Here is a 27,265-nt window from a genome sequence, read left to right on the forward strand (position 1 = left end):
CTGCTTTTTCATCGACGCCGCTCAGGCGGGACGCTGTGCTATTATTTCTTCGTATGGTGAGTTATCTTAGCTGTGTTGGCAGTGTTTCCAGTCAGATTGGTGGCACTTTGCCTCTAGAGAAGGGAGCCCTGTTTGGGTCAGTGCTGGTCAGGGACAATAGGTTGGCATCTGAGGTCGTTTATTGCAGCATCATCTCAGTTGCGCCTCTCTTACCCTTTTACACGAGTATATACAGTACTATAGACGGATACAACTTAAGTCTGCCGTGAAGCCCCGCCCATGGCCTCATAACTGCCAGCCACTATTCCTCTGTGAAGCTGTAAATAGTTCGTACTTCAAACTTTCTCTGTTGCCTACATAAGGTGTTAACTACAAAAACAATATTATAAGCATGTAATTTTATATGTTTTCACTCGTGGAACGGTGAACGCCTAACTCTTGATTGAACTGAAATAAAACGCTTGCTTCGCTGCAACTATTTACTGTCAAGTTTCCCTTCAGTTGGCATTGAAGTTTCATGAGTAAAACGGACTCAGAAGTGAAATGAACTGTACCATGGACTTTTGAAGAGTGAAATGTTCAGACTCCCTACACTTTGTCTATGTCTTTTGCACACCTCATCGCTTCCACTGATGAAAAGACTCTTCAAGAACAGCAGACGCTTTGGAGGTATCAAGTACGACGCCATTTTGAAAACGTCGCACAACAGCGACTTCGTTTGCTTCTGTGATTGGTTAGCAGAGTAACACAACCCCGCGCGGTCTGTGTGCCTTGGTTGCCGATTGCTGTTTTTTAAGTTGCATCCTACTATAAATGGTGGTAATGCACTAGGAAGAGAAGGAAACAGTGCCGTTGCTCTGCATTGCCACTGGTAGCTGTGACATTCAAATGATGTTTACTCAACTATGTTATGCACAAAGAAAGGTGGTAGATTGAGCTAGTTGGTATCCTAATAATCTTGTTGCAAGAGCGTATAGTGTGAAGCAGTAAAACAGGACAACAGACAAGGATGACAAGCCTGACATCTAGTATGGACACAGATATGCTCAAAATGCATATAATAATGTATGTCAACAGGGACTAACCCCTGTATTCTAAAATGATCACCTACTCGAAGCTATTCCACCAAGTCAAGCACAGTGCTGTCCCTTGACAGAAAAAGGCACTATGCTTCTCAAGAATTGCTGTGAATGATAACGAAGCGCAGTGACCATTTCTGTCAATGGATGGCATGGCACTACTACCGTATTTACTTGCATAATGATCACACTTTCTGTAAAAAAAAAATTGATGCAAATTCAGGGGTGCGATTATTAGCGGGTTAAATTTCCCGCAAAAAGAAAAATTTTTTTTTTCACCCCGCGTTTGTTGCGGGATGACGACAGGTCAACAAATGGGCGGCTGCCGCTATATGTAGTGAGGGACACCAAAACAAAAATGGCGGCCGGCGGAGCAAGCCGAACGCGCCGAACGAGATTTTCATTCTTCTCGTGAGCACATTACGTACATTGAAACAGTTTCTTCTGTATCAGTAATGAATAATATCGTTAATATCGGCAAGTTTGCGGCAATAACATAGCCATGTCCATTTTGAGGGGACAGAAACAGATGGGCACGTTTAGCTGCCAGTGACATAGGAACACAGTGCGGGCGTGCTGCGGAAACTGCGGCATTTGTCTTCACTACTATCCTAATACGGCAGGTTTCCGCTAAGGGTGAGCGAATGTCTTAGTTGTGCTACAAGCATCGGCTATGAACGGGGTACATTTCTAACGTATCGGTGTAAATGTGGTTGCTATCGTTGCCGCTCACGATTTGTTACGTGCCCACGAGTTCAGACGAGAAGAATTGAAAGGCGCCTTTTTTGTTGTTGTTGACCACAACCATTATAAAGCCTACACATAATAAAGGCAAGTTTGGTTGTAGCTTGTTTTTTTTTGTCATGGAAGTGCAGAAAGTGATGAAAGGGATGAAATGGGGCAACTGCTTAAGAATATTTGGTACGTGCAGACCGCCTGCTTTGTCTTCAAGAGTCGTTTGCGTAGCATTCGACAGACGGTAAGTGCAATCATTATTAGATAGACTTGGCACACGACACATCGCTTAGGCAAGTTTGGGGTGCGATCATTACACGGGAAAAAAAAAAAATCTAATTGTGACGACAAAATTCAGGGGTGCGATCATTACGCGAGTGTGATTATTATGCGAGTAAATACAGTATCTACTTTCTTGAGTCGAGGTGGAGTGCAGTGTTGCGGAGCTACCACTCCGAAATTGGAATGACTCCGGAATCATTCTACATTTTTGCGACCGCAAAATGGAATGGTGACAGCACTTGTAGGAATGGAATGGCAATGGAATTAAGCACCTTTTGCCCAGAAGGAATGGGAATTACGCCTTTTTCCGAAAATAGAGCGCATTTTCGCCTATGAGCTGTCTTTTTGTCAAGATATTCCGAAGAACCAACCAGCCGACGTTCACACATCAGTAATTTAGAGCCTCGAATTTAACAATAAAGCAGTATTTTTAAAATGGCTTGGCTGATTACAAGCACGCTACATTTATAAGCAACGTGCCTACTACAATTCTGTCCTTATAGACAGAGTTGTTTCGAAGTTTGTCTCGATTTTTCGTGTAACCGTGGCTCTATGCCGTTGGTATCTGTCGTGCGGAACTACGACGGCGGCATACTCCCCCCCCCCCCCCCGCCCCCTCTCTAGGATGATTTTCTTTTTTTACATCGGCGGCGCCCTCACCCCGGCCACCTGCTGTCTCCCTACCCATCACTTTGTTTTTGCTTGTGTCGCAGTCTGCAACTAGGACGCATATTCGAAAAAGTGTTTCTCTAAGTTGTGGTGTGTCGTATTGAAGCTGGTGCAATTCTTGTGTTCACTGCAAACTTTCGCATACGAGCTTGCGTGCCGTCTCACCTCGTATTGAACATTTGTTACCTCTTTCGTACAATGAGCATCCTGTAACTGCGCCTCGATCATCTGAACATGGCAGGCGTGCAGATGTGCACACCATTTATGGAAGTCCGACCTTTGAGCGTTTTTTTTAAAGCTTATAGTAAATTGCTTTCTTTTCTCCTAAAAACACTTTGAAGCGGCCTTCATATGTGGTAAGAGCTGCCGCTCAATTTCTCTTCGCTTAGTGCAGTTACTGACGTCTCTGCTATAAGCTGAAGTTTTTGTCCGTTAAATTATTCAACATGTATTTTTGTGGTTGTAACATACAAACAATATTTTTAAGGCTAAATAATATGCAGCTTTGTATTAAACTACTTTACAAATTTTGCCATATTTTAAAGGAAAGTTATCACTTGCTGGCGTCCGTTATAATTAGCCATTTATGTCTATATGGGTAACGAGTCAAGGGTGCCGGGAGGAGGTCTACCACTTCTTAGCGGACAAAATAAAACTACAATTCTATGGCTTGGTAACGATGCTCACTTCGGATGTTTATGCCATGCAGGAAATCACTTATGGACGATTTTTCAGTTTTTCACTGGCCCTATCGGAAGCACATTCCTCTTGCTCGTGCGGCAATGAAGTGCTGCACTTTATAGAGGACCCAGACCCAAGCATCGCGGCATTTATTAACCACAATTATATGAGCAAGGTGTTCGCACATTACAACACAACCTTTCTCTCCAGTGCACACATTCAGCAAGTTTTCAGTGCTGCTGCAGATGTCTTCAAAAGAAAACAAAGGAAGACAACCGAAGAAAATTTTGAAAAGCAACTGTTAGTGAAGATAATGTGTGAAGGAAGAGCCAGGCCAACTTGTTCTGTTTGCTGTATTTGTGCCATGTTAATAACAGCAGGGAAGAAAGTAATGTTAAAGCAATTGATTACATTTTAGTAATCATTCAAGTACTTTCTGGGGGCAGGAATTGGTAACTGTAATCAATTACATTTTAGTAAGAAGTAGTTGTAATTGTAAGTGGTTATTCTTTGCTGTAATGTGTACAAGTCTGGCCCATACCTAGTGGCCCATGTCAGTAGCCAACTTGGGACACTGAGTTGGTGCAAGAGAACGGACGGATGGACAGACGGACGGACGGACGGACGGACGGACGGACGGACGGACAGATAGATAGATAGATAGATAGATAGATAGATAGATAGATAGATAGATAGATAGATAGATAGATAGATAGATAGATAGGCTCAAAACACCTGAAAAGTAGGCAAAGAATGCTAATCGCATTAGAACGCTGGCTAACACTGCAATAAGGCCTTGCATGATTGTGCTGCATGCTTGGACCATGCGCTATATACAACAAACAGGTCTTTAAAGGGACACTAAAGCAAAACAATAAATCAGTTTAGACTGATTAAACATTGTTTGAGAACCCTGCAGGCAGTCATTTCAAAAAAATAGTTTATTAGATGAGAAAATGAAGGTCCAAGTATCAGTATTTGAATTTCGCGCCGAAACCCTAGCGCCGGTACGTCAGCGTGACGTCAGGGATTCCAAAGTATGTTTTCGCATTTGGGCCGTGTTGGCTGAATAAAGCTTCCCGAAACTTGCCATGTTTAATATTTGGTTCCTTTAGAACACAATGTAGTCAATCTTTACCGCTATACATAATTAGTAGGCCCTAGAAGATGCCATCAAAATCCAAGATGTCGCAGCCCCCAGGAGCGGGAACTTAAGTAGGCGTCGCCACCCGTATTTCGTTCTTGCGCTTTTTCTGGCTTACCAAGTGTCTTATCGTTGTAAGAGTGGTGTTTTTGGTGTTGTAGAACGGTAATTTACTGATGCAGAAGAAATCATTTTTCCCTTTAGTGCCCCTTAAACACAGCAGCTACCACTGTCTCAGAAACACACGCTGTCTGCAGCCAGTCACTCGACCACTTGACAAGCGTGATTCAGACAGTATGGTATGCTGTTGTTACTATCCAAAACTATTTTATTTGTGGGCAGAAACCTTGTCCAGCAAACAAAGTAGTCACGCAATGTACTTACAGATAACAATTTGAATGTTTGTCAAAGTAAATAGCACAACTTATTCTGCAGCAGAACAATACTAATGCTGTTAGGATCATCATATGTTTTGTAACTACGCATTGCTGCTAAACCTGTGAGGTCACATTCACATGCAGTAGAGTCACATTGTTCAAACAAATTTTCAGAAACCCACAATTGATCTCCGAGGTTGACTGTAGGCTCAAACACAAGTGCACACACCATGCTAGGTACTCCGTCTGCTTCAACGGCAGCAGAAACTCTGGCCATGCCAACTAACATCACTTCAGTACATCTCACAGAACAGTTTCCCGTGTAAAAGACACCATGTTATGCTATTTGACAGTGTGAACGTAAATAAATACCACCAGAAACTGCTGCTGACCATATACACACAGAGCACTCGCCCAAGCCAGCCTGCCAACTGCCCATAGACTGCCAACTGCCCAACTGCCATATTAGCCTATGCTAATATGGCGATGTCCACGGAAATACAGTCTACACTATATGGTGATTATGAAAGGTCGCACAAGTCTGCAGAATTTTTTGACAAAGCTAAATAGAAATAAAGACCAACACTTTTTACTATGCTGAACTGAAACACTGCATATTACTGAAAAAAGCTAGTATGGTTTCACGAGAACAGAAAAAAAAAAGAGAAAGGAAGGAAAATGCTGATCCAATGCAATGTTGGGATTTGAATGACGTGAAGCTTGTTTGATTTGGTGAGGTAACAGAAGTAGTGAATGACATGAGCACAGCCTCATCGCCTGTAGCTGTTAGCTCTCTGGATCACAAGGACGAATGTTGACGAGAGGTATATATGCACAGAGAAGCATGGCATATACTTAAATTCACTTAAGGCTTCATAATCCTTAGGTTTCAGTGGCACATCCATTCTGTAAGATTGGCCAAGAATGGATGCACACCCAACAGCAAATACCCAGTGGCCAAAGTTCTCTCCCCCCCCCCCCCCCCACACACACACATACACTCGAACCCACTTATATAACAATACTGGCTTTAACAATATATTGGACATAACAATGAGTAGCCGATGCACACGTCAACTTTTTTGTGTTCTATGGTAAAATAAACTGCTTACGACAATGCTCCCATGCCACCTTCTCCAATATAACAATAAAATCTGGCTATTGAAAGCGTGCACCTAATGAAAAAAAAAAAAGCTAAATCCTAAAAAAATTCAAGCCCTTTTGTTACATCCAGTTTTGTGCCATAAGCGCACCACGCATGGCATACCGTCGTCATATTGTATCACACCACAAACAAGTTATGGATTTCCTTAGACATATATACCTATTGCTGAAACCTACAACTGCGATCAAATCTTCTGTTCTTTGCACACTGCTCAACAAATTGCTTACCTGAGGGGCCAGTCTAGCAGCTGTAAGTGGATGACTACTCGAGACACCTTTGGGTTCTGCAAGACAAATTGCGTTTAATAAGGGAGCAAGCACAATTGCAGCGAGCATTACTGATGGTTTTAAACTCACATCACTGTTGGTGATGTTCATCATACGCTCAATGTAAAACTGTTTCTCCTTGACAGACTGTAGGCAAAGAGTAAGTGTTCCATGCTTGATCTGTTGACCTTTCTCCACAGGCCAGTAGATGTGGCTCTTCAGCTGCGTAAAATATCAAATGAATTGGCAATGCCAGAACTTCTAAAAAAAAAAAAAGCTCACCTCAAGGTTATTTTGAAGACACACTACTGTTTCTGCTTGTTGCTCCCATACCATTGCCCAAAAGTCAGAGAATGTTGCTGGCAGAGGGGCTTGAGTCAAAATGTAGCTTGGACAAAATGGTGTCAGGTCCTGAGAGTGAATTAAGAAGATTGAAACAACGCTGATCAGCATAAAAATTTTCAGTATCATTATTTTATTCTATTACACATTATATAGCATTGCATGGCTGGTGTGAGGAATTAGGGCACATGAGGAGGCTTTCATTAAGCTTCCACCTAACTACCAAGCAAACCAATTATAATTAATGCCAAGGAAAGTGTAACCAAAGCCGGCATTAATTCTTCCGCATGCAGTTCATAATTGCAATAAAGACAGTTGAAAGAAATGACCATAATACTAAACTAGTAAGATTCAAAGCAATGACCTTTCTATGACACGCATAATGCAATGGTGTGTGTGGCTTTAGCATAGAGTTAGTATAACACAATAGGTAATCTGCTATTGCATTGAATGCTCATGCAAACCTCAAGTAATGGATTCTCCACTATGCAAAAATGCTCAATTAGGGGTGCAGTGTGCTGCACAAAGGGGCCAGATTTTTGTGCACCGGGCAAATGGATTTATCACACACTCTTGCAGCAGATTGGATAAGCCGCCCTAACATAGATCAGCTTTCTTGGTTTGGTTGGACCATTTTGTGCCATTGGCCCTATGCCTCTTAGCTGCACTGGCTCTCCCTACTTGCAGACCTGCACCTTCCATGAATGAGAGGTTGGCTTTCCTATGCAGCTTGGTCACTTGATGAAAGGTGTGACCACACTAGTGGAAAAAAGCGCAGAGAGCCACTCGTGTTAAAACCTGCAAATAATGGCATGACCACAGCGGCCAGCGCTTCTACTGCTGTGGCAGTCATGTGATAGCTTTGCTCTTCGCTGCAATCCCTGCAGCTGTGATCAGCGATGGGTCCCAATGGCACTGAGATAGGGCATGGCATTACTTGTGCTACTTGCTCATGCAAGTGAAACAGCTGCTTCTCACTGGTCTCTTTGGTCTGCACTAGCATGCCACAAAGAATAGTCCTGGGGCTGATTAACTACTGACTAATCTTGAGTTATGGGAGCAAGTGAAACTATCAAAGCAAAAAGAACCTTAGGCAATTATTTGTAGCCTGAATCCTCTCAAAGAAGTGATTAAAATATCATCACTGTCACAAACGTTTTATTGTGATGGCCTTCTAAAAGTAATTGTGGCTGTATTTCACACCATTATGATTATGAATGAACCCTGTAATAACAGTTTCACATCAATGAAAATTGGAACAAATTGTTGACATTTACTTGTGGCATTAGTTAAATTTTTTCAGCTAACTTAATTACTGTATAATTACTTAATTAATTAGTGATTGATTGGTTAAATTATCCACCACTGAAACTTTACCCCAGCATATCAATAATGCAATTATGAGCTTTGGATTAAATTTCCTGCGCTCAATCAGCATTTTGAGGCATCAAACTCAGCATAGCATATATGATACATTGAGCATTACAGAACCATAATATGCTTACAACTTAACACACCGAGTTTTTAGCAGTTCATGAGAAAAACCGCTGATTCATTGCCACATACTTCAGTATTACATGTTTTTTACACCCCCCCCCCCCGACTCTTGTCATTCAGATGCAGCTAATATAAAATTTTCACTACATTTAAAAAATTCAAACCAGAAAGAGTTAATAACAGAATATTTACTGCAATTCACATGGCCTAAACTAGGAACCTTCATGTAATGACACAATACTACTTTGCTGTCACTACCAATTCTTCGTCTTTCAGGCAAAACTGACTTTTTGCTTATATAAATGATTTTAGGCACAATATTCTCCCTGCACACCAGCCATCAGGCAGCACTGGATGTTACAGCAGCGCAACATATCCAATGGTTAACTGGTGCTGTTCCATTGGTAAGACACAATGCCATTCTAAGCTACACAATAGGAAAGGTTTGCAATCTCACTTTTACAAAAGAAGCATTGATGTAGTCATCCCTCTGTGATATCATGGCAACTCTGTTGTGGTCATCTGTGATAAAAGTAAAAAAAGAGCAAACAAATGAAGCGGCTACTTTCTTTTAATGTACACAAAACAAACTGCTGCTCCCTTACTTTTGTGATAACAATCATTTCGTCAAACAATGAATAACAACAAAGTTCTTGGCTAACTGACTGCTCAACTTTAAAGATGCGAACTTACATGGCATTACGTCTGGAATGCGGTTCTTCATTGGGTAGCATCGTGCAACCGAAATTGACAGTTTTCGAGACTCCCTATCTTGAGCATCTAAGTATTCCTGAAAATTGTGAATTATGCTTTGTGAATACAGCAAAGAGGTTGCAGTCAATGTCTGTAATACACATAATTGTTCATATGCAACAAGCACCTATATTAAACACAGCTTACCTTCCACTTCTGTTCCAGGAGAGTGGGACCATTAAGGGACTTTTTTGTGAGGCCTTCAACGTACTTCTCAAAACGTTCTACCTCTGTAATAAACTTTTCCAAAGCAGCAGGGTCCGACAAAGGATCTTTACCAAACATGCGTGCATCCACAGATTTCTCCTCGACTTTGCTGCTCCGATCTTTCCAGTTTTCACTTGAAAGCACCTGAAATGCAAAGCACAACTACCATATTCTGCAAACCATCTGCATTTTGTTCCACATCACTTTTTAGTGCATCAAAAACGAGTGCATCAAAAACAAGAGTATATGGATTACAAAACACACACTTGCACAGCAGTGTTCACAAATGCACCACTCTTTGTAAATGCTTTTGGAATAGCACTGTTAGTTGCTGAATAGCTGAACACTTGTGGAGTGGAGTTGGACTACATACATTCAGATAAAATAATCTTCAAATATGTACTGGGCTTCAAAACCAAAATGACTCAATGCTTTTTTCTATAGCAATAATGTGTTTAAGTGCAGCCCGAAATGGGGTTACATTGCTAGCTTTCTGGTTAATCAGGTCAAACCTAATGTATGCTCATTAAAGAGGGCTGAAGATTTGGATATACAGTGAAAGCTCGTTAATTCGAACTTCAATAATTCGAATATATGGATAATTCGAACTGTACGATTTGGTCCGGCCAAGCTCCACAGAAGTCTATGTATAAAAAAAGCCTGTTAATTCGAATGCGAGAAGGTTCCGCCATGGATAATTCGAACTAGGCGCCACTGTGCCGGCGGCTCGGCGCCTGGCACACGGCCAGAGAAACGTGCCTACTGCCTACACACAAGGCTGCGTCACCTCCGGAACGGTGAGAACGGTGAGAACGGCGAGAACGGCGAGAGAAGGCCAAATCGGGAAAAATCTAACTAGCGCCGGCTCGGCCAGAAGGTAGCGGTGGCTGCCCCCTCTCCGTTCTACGTGACCTTCGAGACTTCTTGCCTGTCACGAATCTCGGAGGCTTTGCAAATCTTGTGTAGCTGCTAATGTGCGGCAGATGGCGTGGCAAGCACCAAAACACAGCGAATCAAGTGCATCGCAGCTGCGCTTGCAATCAAGAACCGACGAATCGGGACCTTCGCCACCTTCACATGTTCAGCGTCTTTGTCTTGGCAGTCTTCATCGGTTGTGCCTGTCTGTTTTCAGCTTAGGAGCTACTGGCCGTCGTGATTCTTTGGGATGGTGTTAAGCGTCGGCTAACGTTCGTTTCGCTGGACATCGGTGGTGTGACACAGTCGGGCCCAGAGCTACGACTTGAAGATGATATGTGCCCGCGGCACACGCCGTCACTTTCTGACGCGCCAAATTTCTGACATGTCCTACTGCTTCCAAATCGCAGTGTCCTGTTGTTCTCCTTCACTTTCGTTAGTTCAAACCTTTGTTAATTTGAACTGAAGCGGCTTTCCCTTGCGGTTAGAATTAACGACCTTTTACTGTACCAGAGAATATGCAAAGGGCACAAAAATTAGATTAAATGATGAAACAAAAAACGAAGTGATGTTTCAGCTTTCAGCTACAGTAGTATTATTAGCACTAATAAACAATGCCATACAACTCTTAATAAAAATAAACAGCTTATGAATTTGCATAAACTTCTAGCACAAAAAAAAAATATGCAGATACAATTCATGTTTTGAATTTATGGGAAGCGAAGCTTAAGTAAAGCAGTTAATTAAATGCTTCACAACTGACGACAATGTGTACAATTTGTTTACTTACATCTTATGCAACGTGTAAGGTCATGGAATGTATATGTTTATCTATCACAAGGTTCACAACTCTATTGTCATGTAATTTTTATGTTAATGCATTGCATCGTTCCCAAACTATGCCAATATGCAAACTCCCAATCAAGTTGATGCACATTGCGAGATGTATACACAGCGATGTCACGAGGACGAAGGCAATGGTGAGGAAAGAATGGTGATGACAGGCTTATGCACATATCAAGCAACATTAAGGGATTCCATACCCCTTACGTCACAGTGGGACACACCCATTCTGGAGGAATGACCAAGACCGAACACATACCAAATGGCTAAATCAAAGAAAGCAAAGTAAATAAAAAATCTGTGAAATATAATTCACCATTCTATGAACAGATCTGTGTGCTTTATAGACATTTGTGAGCCGACACTATATACTCAGGTTTAATGTAGGAATGGCAGTGGGACATGCCCATTCTGAAGGATTTACCAAGAACGCATTCACACTCAATGGCACATACTGAATGCTTAAATCAAATAATTCGTTAAACTTATTTCACCAATCCATTAACCCCCAAGTCATTTTGTTATATCAAGAAATTTCTTACCCAGAATGCTTATTTTGCTATTGCTGGTTGTGAATATTCTTGTATAAAAAGCAGATCTTTGAGGTAGAAAGAAGTAACTAACTAATAGAATAAATAAAAGTAACGTACTGAAGTTTATTGTGCACCATACTAGAAAAGCACCAGCTACATGCTAGTAATCAACAAAAATTGTGGAACAAATATATACAGTGTTTTAATCTTTCTCACATTAGCTGCGCATGCTAACAGTGTGTTATTTTACTAAGAGAGCTTTGGCAGTGTGTGGTACAGCTCAAAACAAGGCATTACACAGAGTGACATTCTGATTGGTTTTATTGACTATCATCAAAACCAGCTCATCATCTAACAACATTCAATATATTCGAACAATTCAGCAGGTGAGCTTATGGTAAGCTTCCTACAGGGTACAGCCAAGAAAGGAAACAGTGGATACTCCAACAGAATGCTGTTCACATAAATTTTAGTCCAATAGCACACAGATACGATATTGTGCTCAGAGCTTTCCTGTTTGTCTTCTTCACCACTAACTTAGTAGTGTGATCAAATTAGCGTGATCAAGGAACCCATACGGTCTCCGAAAAGTCTGTTCTTCACCTTGACTTGGTTAGTGACCGCCACTTCATCCCCAGCATCTTGCAGAGCATGTGACACGTAGGTGCAAAGGTATTTTTGCTAAATTTCCCTTACCGCTTTTCTATAATAGCTCTGTGGAATTGACACAGAACTTGGAGATTATGGGCACCTGTTATAGTGTCTTGAACGGCTCAGGCACCTGTAAAGTGACTTGGGTGGTAGATAATCAGTAGAACACGATGCTCATGCCCGAAAAAAAGCTTACAGCCATAACCTTTTCTGAGAAACTATTCAATTTTATGGGCAAAGGAGAATTCGCATTTCCTCTTGTTTATATTGGAATCCTTGTGATAGAGCCAGGTTTCATCCCCTGCCACTAGCATTCCATACTTATTCTTACTCTGCCAATTCAAAAGTTGTTTAGGCTGTATACATGAAATGATGTGTTAATGTTAGACAACTAGGCTTAGAATTGCAGATGAGAGCACTGGTAATCGTAGCTTCGGTTACATATGTTTCTAATGAATGGTGACCTCAAACTATTATTACCTGCTATCCATACGCTGAGCACTGGTAATGTAAATAAAAACAGGAATTATTCACTTCTTCCTGTACACCCGAAGAGCTACTTTAGCCCTTTGACTGCCAAGTTCTTTTTTTTTTTTTCAGACTGCTACACAGCCTTGGTATGTCATTGCAGCATCATGAATTTTAAGGTACTTTCTGCTATTTGGGCTGTTATGGGCAGGAAAGGTTCTTGAAACTTGCCAGGTTTTGTCTTTGGCTGCTTTAAAATTCAATGTAATACTTCTTTCGTGATAAACAAGTAACTGGATTCTAGCACACACTGTTCATAACAGTCATAATAGACACTGTCAATAATAGTCCAACTAAGTGGATTTTCAACCTATCCATTTTTGGATAACTTGAAAATCCACCTAATTGGACTATCATTGACAGTCTGACATAATTTTTTATGGGAAAGGAGCACAGAACATCGGCACACTTTACCTGCTACACAGTTACATCAAGCATCAATTGCTGCAAATGTGAGGGTGCTGTCTTCTGTAGTTATCAGCATAGTTTTCTTGAGATGCTGACTAACCCAGTTAATTAGTTGGTTTTACTGTACGAAAACAAAGAAAGATAACAGAAGAGGAAAGGCCGTGGGCATCACAACTGTCTCACCTGTTGGTGGACATCTGAACTGTCCTGTGGCCAAGAAAAGGAGAAAAAGAAGGAAGGAAGGACAACACTAAAGAGTGAGGAAAACAAACACACACTTTGAATAATAGTAGATACAAAAGTTCATGAAAAAGAAAGAAAACAAGAATAACTTTAAAGAAAGGAACAAACAAATAAACAGATAAATAAAATCCTGCACAGCATTAAGAAATCCCCATAGTTGTACACAAGTAAGGTCAGTGTTGCACAAGAGAGCATTTTTAGGCAGTAATATTGACATGTTTTGGCTGTTGTTTTGATGTAGGCATTGCACTGTGTATGAGTATGCATATTAACAGTGTCACATCACTTGTCCATGGTGTACTACCAGTCAGGAAACATGACAGCACCTCTTAAAGGGCCCCTCACCAGGTCCGGCCATTTTGAGCTGACAAGCTTAGAGCATACATTGCGTGATAATGATTATAACGATTATATAACGATAACGATGATAAAGTATTACATCATTACGCATCGTGGAAAAATCTGAGATTTCAAACCAAATGCCATTTTTCTTTCTCCTCGCAGCCACCGCGCTCCAAGCCGGAGGACGACGTACTCACGCCCCTGCGCCTACGTACTCGAGTCCGCAGTGTGACATCGCGCGTGGTGACACGTGACTTCGAGAATTATTCAAGGCACCATCTGTTATTTATGTGATCTGTTGCTTGAATTGACAAATTGAAGTTTAAATAAAACACAAACAGAATGTCTGCATGTGTTTTGCTTTACTTCGCACTGAAGCAAGAGAGATGTACTTCCGCTTCTTCTGCTTGTTCCCACAATCGTGCGGTCACTTGCGTAGGTACTGAAACTATGGCATTTTCTACCGTGCTCCAGTGCGTGATCATGATCTGCGATCCGCTTGTTCTGCCTCAGTATTTGTATAGCACTGAATTACACCGCTAGTCATGTTTTCTTGTGCACAGCATGCAAAATCGTGCGCTGTGCAAACGAGATAACAGCTCATGCGTGACGCCGTCAGCGGAAATGCGTAGCACCGGAAAAAAAAAAAAAAGTGAAGGCGCAACCCGTGACGCATGTGTCACGTGATCCTTGAGGTCTGGCATGGGAGAATGCAGGGAAGGAATTTCACTTGTGAAGGCTAGACGAGGCGAGTGGAGAGGGAGTCTCGCTATGCAGTGGAGCCCACCTGCTGAAATCATGGGTTCGCGGCACTGAAACATTTTTATCTCGGCTATTAATGAGAAGACTTGAAAAATTTTTGCGGCAGGACGCTCCCTAGAGGTCACGTAAACACTTCCAGCGTATAACCAAAATTTGCTATGGGGCCTGGTGTGGGGCCCTTTAAAGGAACAGGTGTCCACAAGGCGCTGATATTGCCATCTTGTCCGCACTACTCGCAGCTCTTGTTGGCCAGCACAGAGAACTCCTCGTACCGCTCAGTACAGTCGGTCTGGGAAGCCATAGTCCAAGCAAGAATGCACTGGCTATCTGTATTATCTGGCTAAATCTACATTGAGTGTATGGGAATGCCGAAATTTAATCCATTACATAAGATTTAGAATAAACTGATACTGAATCAGTATTTCATGTTTTACTGTACTTGGGTATTTATAGGGTTCTACATTTTAACGCAATAGCATTAATGAGCCTGTTAAGGCCAAGATATTTACGCTCACGCCGGCGTGATGGCGCTCGCCTACGCTGCATCGCGGCCCATGCAAGAGGCCGCCTTTCTACCAGAAAGCCCACCTTCGTGCATAGCGTTCGCTGCAAGCGTTTACCGGTAAATATTACGGTTACACACGCTGCAGTTGCTGGGAAGTGTGAGAAGCAGTCAGGGATCTTTGAATGCTATTGCATTCCACTCTTAAAGGCAAAGCTTAAGCGTCCTCCAAATTATTGGTTTAATAAAAAACATCTAAAAAACACTCAACAGTAAAAAATCAGATTTGTATTTATCCAAAAAACTTGGACTTTCTGAGGCCTCACTTGTGATCATGTGACCGCGCCCCGACTAAATTAGCGGAAAAAAGTGTAAGAAACTGAATGTGCTTATTGCGACAGTGAACCCCTCCCATAATGTACTATCAAGCTGAGGTTCCTAGCAAAAAATTCAAATGAACTCTTCACAATAATTAAGGAACCAGAAGCTAAGCCAATGGAATGGTGCATCTGTGTCAACCTTTGTGTGGAGGATGACTGCATGCAAATGTAAATGTAGCCGAGCTAGCGAGACATTCCTCACAACTTGCACTACAGCAAAGATTTATTGTGGTACAGTGCTTAAATTGTGCAGTCAAACTTGAAGGTGGAGCTGCCAGCAGAAGTTGACACACATCTTTGTTGTTTATACTGTTTAACCACTGGGATGATTTCTCAGAATATCAAGTGTGAATATAGGAGGGTGTGTATAGGTGTGAATATCGGAAGAAATTGCTGCACCCCTAGTTTTAGGGGCAATGCAAGCCCAAGCCCTTTCACATACTGCTCCGGATCTACATGCCTCTTCTGTATACACTACAAATGTTGAAAGGGTATTCTTGATGGTTAGTTGGATAAGTAGGAACAGCACTGCAATGACTGATTCCTACATTGGTAAATATGCATTCATGTATATACGTATTACAGTAAATTGTAGTGGTGATCAAACCTTTGACAATTGTATACAGTGACTGTAATTAAAGAAAAAATTTCCTGCGGTTACAATGTTTTTTTTTTTTTGATGCAGTCAAGGCTGTTTTTGAAGCATGGGCGAAACTAAAGAATGAATAACAAAAAAGGCCAAGAACCTTGAATTTCATTGCACCATCAAAAAAAGAAAAGCTTCAATAAATTTTTATATTTTAGAAAAAAAAAACCTCAGAAAAACAACCTCTGTTCTTGTCCTAAAATAAACTCGGAAAATGCAGAAACATAGGCAATTGTTAACACTTACCAGTGCCCTCCATGCTGTCAACTATGTTTCAGCAACACATCAAATCTGCCAAAATACTCGTACAACAGCTCATACACATACCTGCGGTTGAAGGACAGCTGCTTGAGCTTTTACATCCTGTGTGGAGTCAAGTGTCGCAGAAAGCAGGTCTTTCTTGGCTGCCTCAGGCACAAGAGGCACAGTGGAGTCCATCACATAGGTCCCACGCTGCAGAGGCTGTGGTGCATGGACCTCACCTGCAGTGCCTGGTGCGGCTGCCACTGGCTGCAAAGGTACCACACCTGCTGCCTCGACTGCGGCCATTCCAGAAGCTGATCCCACTGCAGAAGGGTACTGCATCATCTGAGTAGACTGGTAGCCCCACGAGCTGTTGGCATAGGCCTGTGCTGCAGGCAAGTTTGACGACTGTGGCACTGCAGCTTGAAAGGCCAGCTGCTGCTGTGCGTCAGGCTGATCAGCACTGCAAGCATAATAGCTGCCAGGGTAGGCCCCACACATAGATGCCATTGGTGCACGTTGATTGTCTCCAGATGGTGGCTGTTGGCCGGGTGTCAATGCACGCGTGCCCTGCTGCTGAGGGTTGTAGCTTTGAGCATATGAAACGGGGGCCTGAATGCTTAGCGTTGACGGGTGCTGGCCATAACCAAGTCCATGGTACATTGACTGGGCAGGAAGAGATGTGGAAGATGCTGATGCATTGGGATAAGACTGGTAGGACATACCCTGTTGAGCACCCTGCTGGGGACTCATCACGCTCTGGCCATAGGCATACGTGTTATTAGTGGAGGCTAGGAAAGTGGAGCTCTCAGGTGGTCGGTAGGTTTCAGGGCCTTGTGATGGATGGTTGTTATTGCGAAAAGTGTAGGTCAGAGTAGATGCAGGGCTGGTTGGCAGGTTGTACATGGCTGAAGGTGTGTATTCTGTGAAGCCATGGTACTCCGACATGGGTCCCATTGCTGTTCTCTCACGTGGTAAACCAGCACAGGTCCTGCCAGGTATGGCAGCATTCATACCAGATGCTACACTTGATGCTGCCTCAGTATAACCTGCATGGTAGGCCATTGATGGGTTGTTTGAAATGCCAGGCTGCAAGGAGCTGTTTGCAGGCATCTGTGACAACACTGGCTTGCTGTATTTATCAGAACTTGAGTAGTTTTCAGAGAAGGGTGCTGTTGAGTAGGAACCAGGCATGTAGCCATCACTTTGGACAGAAAGCTGAGGAGACGGCTGCTCAGATCCAAGTGGTGTGGGACGCACGCCCATACCCACAACATCTGCTGCTTTATCCGAGGTCTCAGAGGTGCCTTTGTCACTGCTCACTTGAGGTACGACGTGCGGTGTTTGATAACCTGCATAACTGGTTGTTGAGTAGTAGGCAGATGTACCAGTTGTTTCTGCTGGCAGTGGCATGCCTTGGCCTGTCATGTATGGCAAGAAGTCCTTCAGCTTCATGCTTCCTGAGGATGAACTGGGAAGGCCCCCTAGTTTCCCAGCTGGAAAATACAAAAGTGTGTAAAATATTAACAATTTAATGCCACATTCCAATTACTGTAATGCCAAGTGCTGAAATATGAAGCACGCACCACTACGTGAAAGATGAACACACAGCATTTCAGAGGCTCATACCTTTACGCGCTTGTGCTTCCAGCTGGAGTGCACGCTCTTCATCCTGCACTTTGATAACACTGCGAAGTCTGGCCAGGAGCTTGCCCACATTTGTCTGCATCTTTTTATAGAACTCAACACCCTTTTGGGTTTTAGCCACTAAATCTTCATAAGCTTCAAATGATGCAATCAATGATGCCACCATGGCTTCCCGCCTGCAATGAGACCAAACACAGTGAGTAGAAATTGTGCCTAAACACCTGATACAGCCAAACCTATTAATGGTGAAAAATGGGCGAGTTGGTATGGAAGCATGGTTAAATTCAGAGTGCGAACTACTGGGACACAGACTAAGGCACAAGAAACGATTCTCTCGAGCGCCGTGTCCTGTCTTTTCTTGCGCCTTAGCATGTGTCCCAATAGTTCACGCTCTGAATTTAGCCAAATCTATTATTTATGTACAATATGAAAGCTTGAGGATATTTTAACCTGTGCATAAACAATTTCTGCTAACTGTTCATTACAGAAAAAGCCCTTCACAGCAAATGACAAAATATTGTGTGAACTTAGTGTGAACACAAAAATTAGGGTGAATACCACCATGTCACAGACCAATCGAATATGCCACATTATTAAAGGCATAAACACCATTGCCTTCAATGCCCTTGCTGTGCAAAACCCTGCTACCGTCAAGGATGTGATCACTACTGGCCAGCAACTTGAGGAAATGCAGTCCCTTCAGTTATGCACCGATACCTTGGTCATTCGTCTCCCTTCGGCCATGAACTTGAGCACGTTGATCCGCGACATTGTTCGTGAAGGGCTTCACAGGTGGTGCTCTTCTTGCACTCCGAAAAATACGATCCCTTCTTCATTGACTGGTTTGCATGACATGACATGGAAAGAGATCAGATCCGCTTCATGTCTACTGTGCTCCGACGGCCCCTGCACTTGTCAAGTACCACCAACGTATGCCAATGTTGCGATGCTCTCTACAGCCATTACCGCCGCTCTGCCTATAGCAGAAGACCATGCTCCAGTATTTCGTTGTCACCGCCAGTGCAGGTACAGCGTTACTAGTCCGCTTCATGTCATGCCAGACCAATTTGCTATTACTGTGGCTATCGAGAAAACATCTCCTGATTTTGCCAAAAGTGTCAACAGGATGAGCAACGTGTCTATGCTCCTGAGGAACTTGCAGGTGTGCGTCCAGCAATGGGCTATCGGTGCACGTCATACCTCTCTTCCTATTACTGGTCACCTTCTCCTCCCTGCCCTACTGATATGCCTGTGAATTCTTGTGAATCTCATCGCAGGCCATCTTCTCCACGTCGTTGTTCAGTGTCGCATCTCTGGACCGCTTCTCATGTCACAAATGCCCATTTGGAAAGCTCGTCAATGCAGCTTTAGGAGGGGAAACTGCATCCACTGGACAGTCTACAATTTCTCCAGAGTGACCACCGAACTTGTTGTCAGTGTTTATAGAAGGTGTACGTGTCGAAGCTCTCGTTGACACAGGCGCTGCCATTTCAATTATTTGTGCAGACTTTTGTTTCCGCCTCAGAAAAGTGACCACCCCTTACTCCGGCCCTTCTCTTCATGGAGCATCCAACACTATTATTTGTCCAATCGTGCAGTGTACTGTTTGTGTCTCCACAGACGAAATTTGTCACCACACTGCTTTTGCGGTATTTCGTGAGTGTACCCACGAACTCATCTTAGGATGCGACTTCTTATCTTCTGCGTCCGCTTCTATTTCTTGTCGTCAGCGCCTCATACAAATGGATGCCACCGGCTATTCTCTCCATAGCCATGAAGAACGCGTTCCGTCTTGTCACCTCTTCCGATTACGTTCTTTGGCCATCTAGAGAAGAGATTATAAGTGTCAACTCCAACAACATTGCGGATGGCGACGTACTCATTATCTCGAGGGATTCTGATTACCCCTGGCCTTATTCGCTCCTCTGAGGAATCTGTGTTGCTTGCCACCTTAAATCAAACTCCCGAACCTCAACTACTGCTTCATCTTCATCAGATTTACCCATCGCAACACTCGATTGGCTAAGGCCTGACAGCCCATATGTCCTTGTGTCCCACCAATGTGTCCACCCATACTGCTGAACTACTCTCGAATGCGCGGAAGATTTTCTTCACCTCTGAACGCCCGACTTCGTCGACATCTTAATTCAAGCTGCACAGTGGGGCTTTACATAGCTACATTTACCATGTCAATGGCAACAAATGGATCCCGATCATATCACATTGAATGAATGTGTGGTGCTTAGTGGCGCAAGGGCCAGGTATGGCCAAAGAGCACCATGCCAGTGTTAAATGAGTTCACAGTGGAGTGATGTGTTCTATGAAGTTGATGTGATGTGGCTGCAAAGGGGCCTAAAAATGGCCCCTGTAAATTGAGCAAAATCTACGTGTAATAAGATTATGGCAATGACTAATGACATATACTATGAGCATTAAAGTGCACTGCGAAAGAATGATGCAATATACAAGATACGTCAGGTGCTAACATTGGCTAGAGCCCTAATGCCTCACGAGAGCCTTTGAAACACAGGGGCCTGGAGCCATGTGCTATACAAAACTTTCACAGCGGCATCCCCTGGAAAGAGGATGTGCTACGAACTTAATGGGCTTATAACATGTAGGACAACTTCATTAAAAAAAGTGAGGACTGCTTTTGTCTCAAAAAGCGGTCCTTTACCAAGGAACATAGCTGGATGAAGAGGGACACAATAGCAGTATGCTAGAGGAAAATGTTTTTTTCCTCTCTTTCGGCTTCCCGACACTCCAGGAAGATGTGGAGGACGGTCGGCCTGTCACCACATGTACCACAGGTTGGAGGCTCGTTACCAGTCAACAGAAAGTTACGAGTGCCAAATGTGTGTCCTATTCTGAGTCGAGTGAATAGGAAATCTGTTCTTCTGTGTTTTCGTAGTTGGGGGCCAGAAGCCTAACTTCGGCTTGATTACCTGGAGCTTATTGCTCGCTTCAGCATCCCACAAGCGTTACCAGTGGCTTCCCAGTTAGTTCAGTACGAAAGGCTTCATGTTTGTGGCAGGGGCAGCAGCAGAACGAATACCTTGCAATGCTATTGATTTGCGATTTTGTCGGCAAGCACAATACCCTCGATTTTTCTATGGCTAGGAACCCAGCATATTACTACGTGTCTGTGAGAGAAATAAATGTTGCTCAAGAGTGAGTAAAGTTCAATAAAAACAGGATTTGCATGCTTCTGTAAAGAGATCGCTTTTACAAACGCTTTTACAAACGCTTTTACAAGACTTCACAAGTCTGTGAATATTATTGCTCTTTCAAGCTTTAATTTTTTTATATGTTTTACCACAGACAGTACTGCATAGGCTTCTGCATACTTGTTAGGGGGTTCAATACGTCAGATTTAGAAAAAGAGGGACCAACAGCAGTTAAGATAGGCCAGCATGTGACTTTGCACATGCTCCCAGCACTCCCAGGGCGGTAATAGCTTAGCTGGAGGCAGCAATATTCGAGAATGGGGACATGCATTTCTTTGCCAAGTTTTCTCGCACACAGTGAGAAAGGTAGTGCCATAGAGGGTCTATTATGAAAAAGTGTTGCATGCGTCAAGTCACTTACAGGTGGAACACGGAAATTCCTGATTAGAGTACAGTTTGAGAAAATAGGTGAAGCTGATGTATGTTCTCTGAAGATGGGGGTGACCACTCATCTGACTCTATGTATAGGCTTTCGACAGGGCTTGTTCTAAATGCACTAGTGGCCAGGCGGATAGCCAGATGGTGGACGGGATCTAGCATCTTTAGCGCGCTCAGGGTGGCAGAGTGATATACCATGGCACCATAGTCCAATCCTGATCGAATTAGGCTCCTATAAATATTCAATAAACACTTCCTGTCGCTACCCCATGTTGTGTAAGATAGGTTTTTCAGTAAGTTTATTGTTTATAGATGCTTCCCTTTAAGATATTTTATGTGTGGAATGAAAGTGAGCCTGGAGTCGAGTATAACAACTAGAAATCTGCGCTCTTTGTTGACGGGTACTTGCTGTCCATGCAGTTCTACAAAAGGATCTGGAACCAGGCCTCTCTTTCTTCTAAAGAGAACAGAAGAACTTTTGTGGGGGTTGATAATAAATCTATTTTTGTCTGTCCTACCTTGTTTAAGCACTGCTGTATCTGTCTCTCACACACTGTAAGGTTGCAGGATTTGAAACCTATTTGTATGTCGTCTACATAGATGGAATAAAATATAGCTGGTGGAAATGATGTGCGAAGCATGTTAATGTTAACGACAAAGAGTGTGCAACTGAGTATGCCTCCCTGGGGTACCCTTGTTTCCTGTATGAATGTATGCGACAGTGCATTGCCAGTTTTTACATTGAATGTATGGTTGTGTAGGTAGCTTTCTATAATGTTTCCAGCGTCGACAGGCTGCACAGGATTCCGTAACGCCAAGTTGCATCGTACGCCTCTTCCATATCAAGAAACATGGATAAGAAGGTTTGTTTATGTACAAAGGCATCGCGAATGTTTGCTTCGATGCGCACGAAATGGTCAGTTGTAGATCACCCTTCTCTAAAACCACACTGATATGAATCAAGAATTCTGTTTGACTCAAGGAAGTGTAAAAGGCGACAGTTTATCATTTTTTCAAAAAGTTTGCAAATACAACTTGTGAGGGCGATTCGGCGGTAACTAGCTAATAATTTGGGGTCTTTGCCTTGTTTCAGAATCAGGACGACAAGGGCTTCTTTCCATGCAGTAGGAAGGTACCCAGCAGTCCATACAGCATTGAAAAGTGCGAGTAGAGTTATTTGACCATCTTTGGGGAGGTGTTTAATCATGTTGTACATGATCCTGTCAGGTCCAGGTGCAGAGTTCTGTCAAGGAGGCTGTCAACTCGGTCATGTTAAGGGGGGACGCGGGTCTTGAAACGGCAAAAAATCACAAAAAAGTCGATTTTCGGAAAAGTGCATTTTCGCTACGTTTATACATTCAAGAATCCCTCCGCGAAATCTAGAAGCTAAATTTAATCGGAAAATAATAAAAAATCGCGCTTAAAGGGGCCAGGGTGAACGCGAAATCAGCAAAATTTGGTCAAAAATGTTCAATCTTCGCGCCGTCACCATTTGCGAACGCGGTGGCCGATGGCCGCCATCTTGCGCTTGTTTTGAAGCTGTTTTCTTTGTGCGCATTTTGCACCAGTTCAAAATGGCGTCGGTGACGGGAAACCGACGCTATCGCGTCATTTCTGGAGGATGCGTCCGTGCCGCCGATTGGCCAAAGCGCGCACACCCCCGCGCGCCTCGCTCCTATTGGTCCGGTGCTCGTCGGCGCGCGCTCGACCGCTCTCGCGTCTCGCTACGTTTGTTTATCTCTGGTTTCATCGCGCCGCTGTCTACGTTTGTTCAGCCGCTTGCTTCGCGACGTTTGATAAGATGCTCATTTCGCTGCCCGGATGGCTGGAAAAGATTGTCGTCTCAACGCTACTGCGCGTCAAGCGGCTGTGCAATGCGCGATGGAAGGCGGCTAGGCCTGTCATACTCGCGGAGTTGCCGGTTGCTGGTCTGCCTGGACATTCTACCGGATCGAGTTCCGAGCTGCAAACTGGCGCGTCTAGCGTCAACACTTCGTCCGCCCACGCCACGCGTGTTGGCACAGATCGTGCAGGCACCGTTTCCTTCACGACTGAAGAAAGTAGCGAGCGCGCAGCGAGCGCCGGAAAACGTCCGGAGCGCCAGACCGTCGAAGCATGTCGAAGTGCTAACTCCAGCAAGAAGCGAGAAGCCTCTTTGAGCGCAAGGAAGCTGGCCAAAAAGCGGCAAAAAGATAGGATGTATCCAGATTATGCCCCTAGTGAATTTCCTTGAGATTTTATTGGTATATTCTCAATAAAGATGTTGCAGAACGTTTTTCCTTGATTTCTCAAAACAACAATTCCGACAGACTTCCAATTTTGGAGGTAAAATAGCTTCTGTCCTATTTCAGCTATCAACATAATTTTTTTTTTGCCAGAAAGATAAATGTATGCAGTAAGCAATATGCACCTTTTCAAAGCAGCACTCTTCTCCAAAAGTTTTTGAAATGGGTCAAATGCTTGACATGTCAAGATGGCATTTTTTTCCCAAAACTTTGATGAGCTCTAACTCTTGCTCAGATTAGCCTAGAACATTGAATAATACCTTATGGCACTCCCTGAAGATCCTAGATTGTCTTTATACTCAAATTACTGTGTTAGGGTTTTCTGTTTAGAAGCTAATTTTCCTCCAAACAAAGGACTCAGCTTATACAATGCATTTGGAGTATATCAGAAACTACTTATCCTATGGCAAAATTAATTATATTTTTAGAATCTGCATATTAAAATACACACTGTGTGAAAATTTCGTTGAGATCTGTCCACAAATAAAAAAATTGTATTTCAAGTGTAGCCTCCCCCCTTAAAAGGCAGGTTATGGAATTCTTTTTGAGTGCATTTGCAGTCAATGACCTCGCGTTCTGCTATTTGCTTGTCATACCTGCCAACCTGGCGAAATTAAAAATTGGGAGGCTTTTTATTCGTGCCAACGAAGGGAAGGGGGGGGGGGTTACATTCACTGTTTCAACTTCCGGTAGGACCGGGGGGGGGGAGGGGGGAGAGGGGTTTCGTTAAATTTACGGGCAGTGTTGGATGAGTCCTTTTGCAGGGACCTTGCAGGAGCAGAATTTGCTCACTTCAAAAATTTATCGGAGTAGCTTTGCTCAAAACATGGTCCAGACTGACAGCCCTTCACTAGCAGCAGGTGTTGAAAAGTTGTGTTGCACATTGATGAGCAGAATTCAGTCCTAGTTTTTCGCGCTGTGCTAAAAATCCTCTCACACTCTGCCTTGCTATGCGATATCACGAGTAAATCGAGTATCACCTAAGCAACTCGGTGAAACACGTTTTCCATCAGTGTTTTTCATTTTTCCAACCATAGACCACTGCACATCCCACCTTTCTTCATTCAGAATGTCCTCTTGAAGACTGTATGCTTGTAGTGTGGCAAACTCAGCTTTGAGAGCTTCTAAACCACCTTTAGCAGATTCCTTAGAATCTCAGGGCAGCAGCTGAGGTAAACTCTGAATAAAGAAACGAAGACTCGAGAGCGATGCCTGTGAAATAAATTTCAGGTTGGCCACCTCCGCATTCCTCAGAGTTGCGTCCACATCCATAACACTTTGCCTCATCGCATTTCGGAAACATTTTCTGTAGAAGAGGCCCAACATGGTCGCTGGCACGAAGGGGTAGGTTGTGTTCGACGAGGAATCCCATAAACAGGCACTCCCCACGCATGACACTGTCGTCCCAGTTGTTCTGGAGAAAGTTCACTATGTTGTCTTGCTGGTCAGCGCTGCAAACATAGCTTTGATGCTTCACCGTGGAAACATGCAGTTTCAAATCGTCTTTGCCACCGTGAGACATGCTGACGTCGCATCCACACATTGTACAAAATGCAGAATGTTCTCCTTTTCTTGATATAAAAAATCACGGAAATTCAGAAGTATAAGATCGCAAAAACTTCTGCAAATACCTTTTCTTGGGCTTTGATAGCGCCATGGCATGAAGCACACGAGGCTTGTAACTTTACACGGTGCACCGCACACACACACACGGCCTAGCCAACACTAATCATACACACAAGCAGCAGCAACAAGAAGCACCATGGAGGAAGGCATGCATGAAATGCAAGAGCAACATTGGCTCTGGATCGGCTGGCTTACTAGGCACCGTAGTTGGTGATGCTGACGATTACGATGTGGCTGTAGATTTCGCGGTGCCGGTTTCGCAAAAACCATTGTTACGCAAACAGAGACCACTTTTCGGGAGATATAGGACAGTGATCGTACAATCGGAAAGTTCAGTAAAAAAATCAAGGGTCTCCTGGGGGAATCGGGAGGGTTGGCAGGTATGGCTTCTGCCATACTGCCAACCCTCGTTGCACGTCAAATGCACATCAAATGCACGTCAAATGCATTGCACGTCATATTGCATTTGACGTGCATTCAACCACTTTGGCACCCATTCTAATGATGTCTTCTGTACTGCAACTGCTCAAGAATTTAAAATGCAATGCAGTCTACCCACATATCTGGTGCTCAAACAGGTGAGTTAGAAAACACTCAACTGTCTGCCAAGATTGAAGCATGGTGGTGACTAACAGTTTTAGAGATTACTGTTGTTGAAGGACATGCTGATTTTGCCAACATCAGTCAGAAATTCTCCCTGTTGAAAATTTGCATCATGTGACATAAATACTACCAGTACTGAACATGGCCTAAAACAAACAGAACAAAACAAGCTGTCCCATCTTGCCCACTGGAATTATTTTTTATGCAAAGAGAAAGAGAGAGCAAAAAAAAAAAAAAGAGCTCAATACAAGCAAACTAGTTCTTGCTGGAATGATAAGCTGTATTTTACAAATAAAATAAAATTGCTTTACAAAATTTTAAATTACTGCAATGGCATATACAGTACACTACATTACAGGACTGCAGACTTCCGCTTCACTGTAGCCACTGAAAAAATTTTCAGAGGAAGGGCTACCAACAGGTGAGGTCAAAAGCTAAGCATTTTCAGCAGGAGGGCATCCACATAATCTCCCTCATATCCTCCTCTTCCTGCTGCATTGCTTTTTAAGTATTCTTTCAGCTTTGCCTCCAACTCATTGAGAGAAAGAGGGAAAAAAAAATGTTGACTGGAAAAACGAAGTGACAACCTTTTTTTTTTTCCGTTCTTGTGGGAGGTGACATTCCCCTGCATTGGGATTTACTCAGTGCTGGAACTACTAAATGGTTTGACGATATTCCAAGGCTTACAAGTACTTGAAGTTTACGTGGGGTCTATGAGTTTTGACAACTCACTGTGAAAAATTTTAGGGCTCACACTTTTCAAAATGCGCAAGCTCAAGTTAACAAGAGAATTGGTGTAAAGGGGGGCTCTATACAGAGCACAAAAATACCATCAGATATTTTTTTCTTTTTTTTTAGCAACCCACCATGGTGGTTTAGTGGCTATGGTGTAGCACTGATAAGCACGAGGTTGTGGGATCAAATCCTGGCTACGGTGGCACCACTTGGATGGGGGCAATATTTAAGAACACCTGTGTACCATGCATCAGGTAGTCAAAATTAATCTGGAGTCCCCTACTATGGCATGCCTCATAATCAGATCGTGGTTTTGGCATGTAAGACCTCACAATTTAACTTAATTTAAAATTTTTTTTAGCAACATCGTACTTTACACTGATAAAGCTTAAGCAGTTCTTCAAGTGAGTATATTTCTTAGACTGTCCGAAAGTTGAGCAAGTTGGTGCACTGCAGTTAACGGCTTTTGTTTTCAATCCTACTTCTGTCCGCATTTGCATGCCTACCTTCCAGTAACACAAGTACATTTCACTGCCTCATTCGAGTCCAGTCTAATAAACTTTCACTCAAC

At 43.2% G+C, this 27,265-nt stretch overlaps 1 protein-coding gene across 2 annotated transcripts in view; it reads right to left on the reverse strand.

Annotated features, from left to right (window-relative positions):
* LOC135916095 (tyrosine-protein phosphatase non-receptor type 23-like) overlaps window positions 1–27,265 on the reverse strand; it is an 84,000-nt gene that overhangs the window by 20,220 nt on the left and 36,515 nt on the right. The window contains exons 15-23 of one of the 2 annotated variants that reach the window (XM_065449329.1): window positions 17,823–18,016; window positions 16,278–17,689; window positions 13,259–13,282; window positions 9,138–9,341; window positions 8,931–9,027; window positions 8,695–8,759; window positions 6,681–6,809; window positions 6,489–6,620; window positions 6,360–6,415 (exon numbers count right to left, since the gene is read on the reverse strand). In XM_065449329.1, the coding sequence (XP_065305401.1) occupies window positions 6,360–6,415; window positions 6,489–6,620; window positions 6,681–6,809; window positions 8,695–8,759; window positions 8,931–9,027; window positions 9,138–9,341; window positions 13,259–13,282; window positions 16,278–17,689; window positions 17,823–18,016 (2,313 nt within the window). The remainder of the gene's footprint in view (window positions 1–6,359; window positions 6,416–6,488; window positions 6,621–6,680; window positions 6,810–8,694; window positions 8,760–8,930; window positions 9,028–9,137; window positions 9,342–13,258; window positions 13,283–16,277; window positions 17,690–17,822; window positions 18,017–27,265) is intronic. The other variant, XM_065449337.1, reaches the window with a different exon arrangement.

The sequence above is a fragment of the Dermacentor albipictus genome, chromosome 1 (assembly GCF_038994185.2).
Source record: "Dermacentor albipictus isolate Rhodes 1998 colony chromosome 1, USDA_Dalb.pri_finalv2, whole genome shotgun sequence".
In the NCBI taxonomy this organism is placed as follows: Eukaryota; Metazoa; Arthropoda; class Arachnida; order Ixodida; family Ixodidae; genus Dermacentor; species Dermacentor albipictus.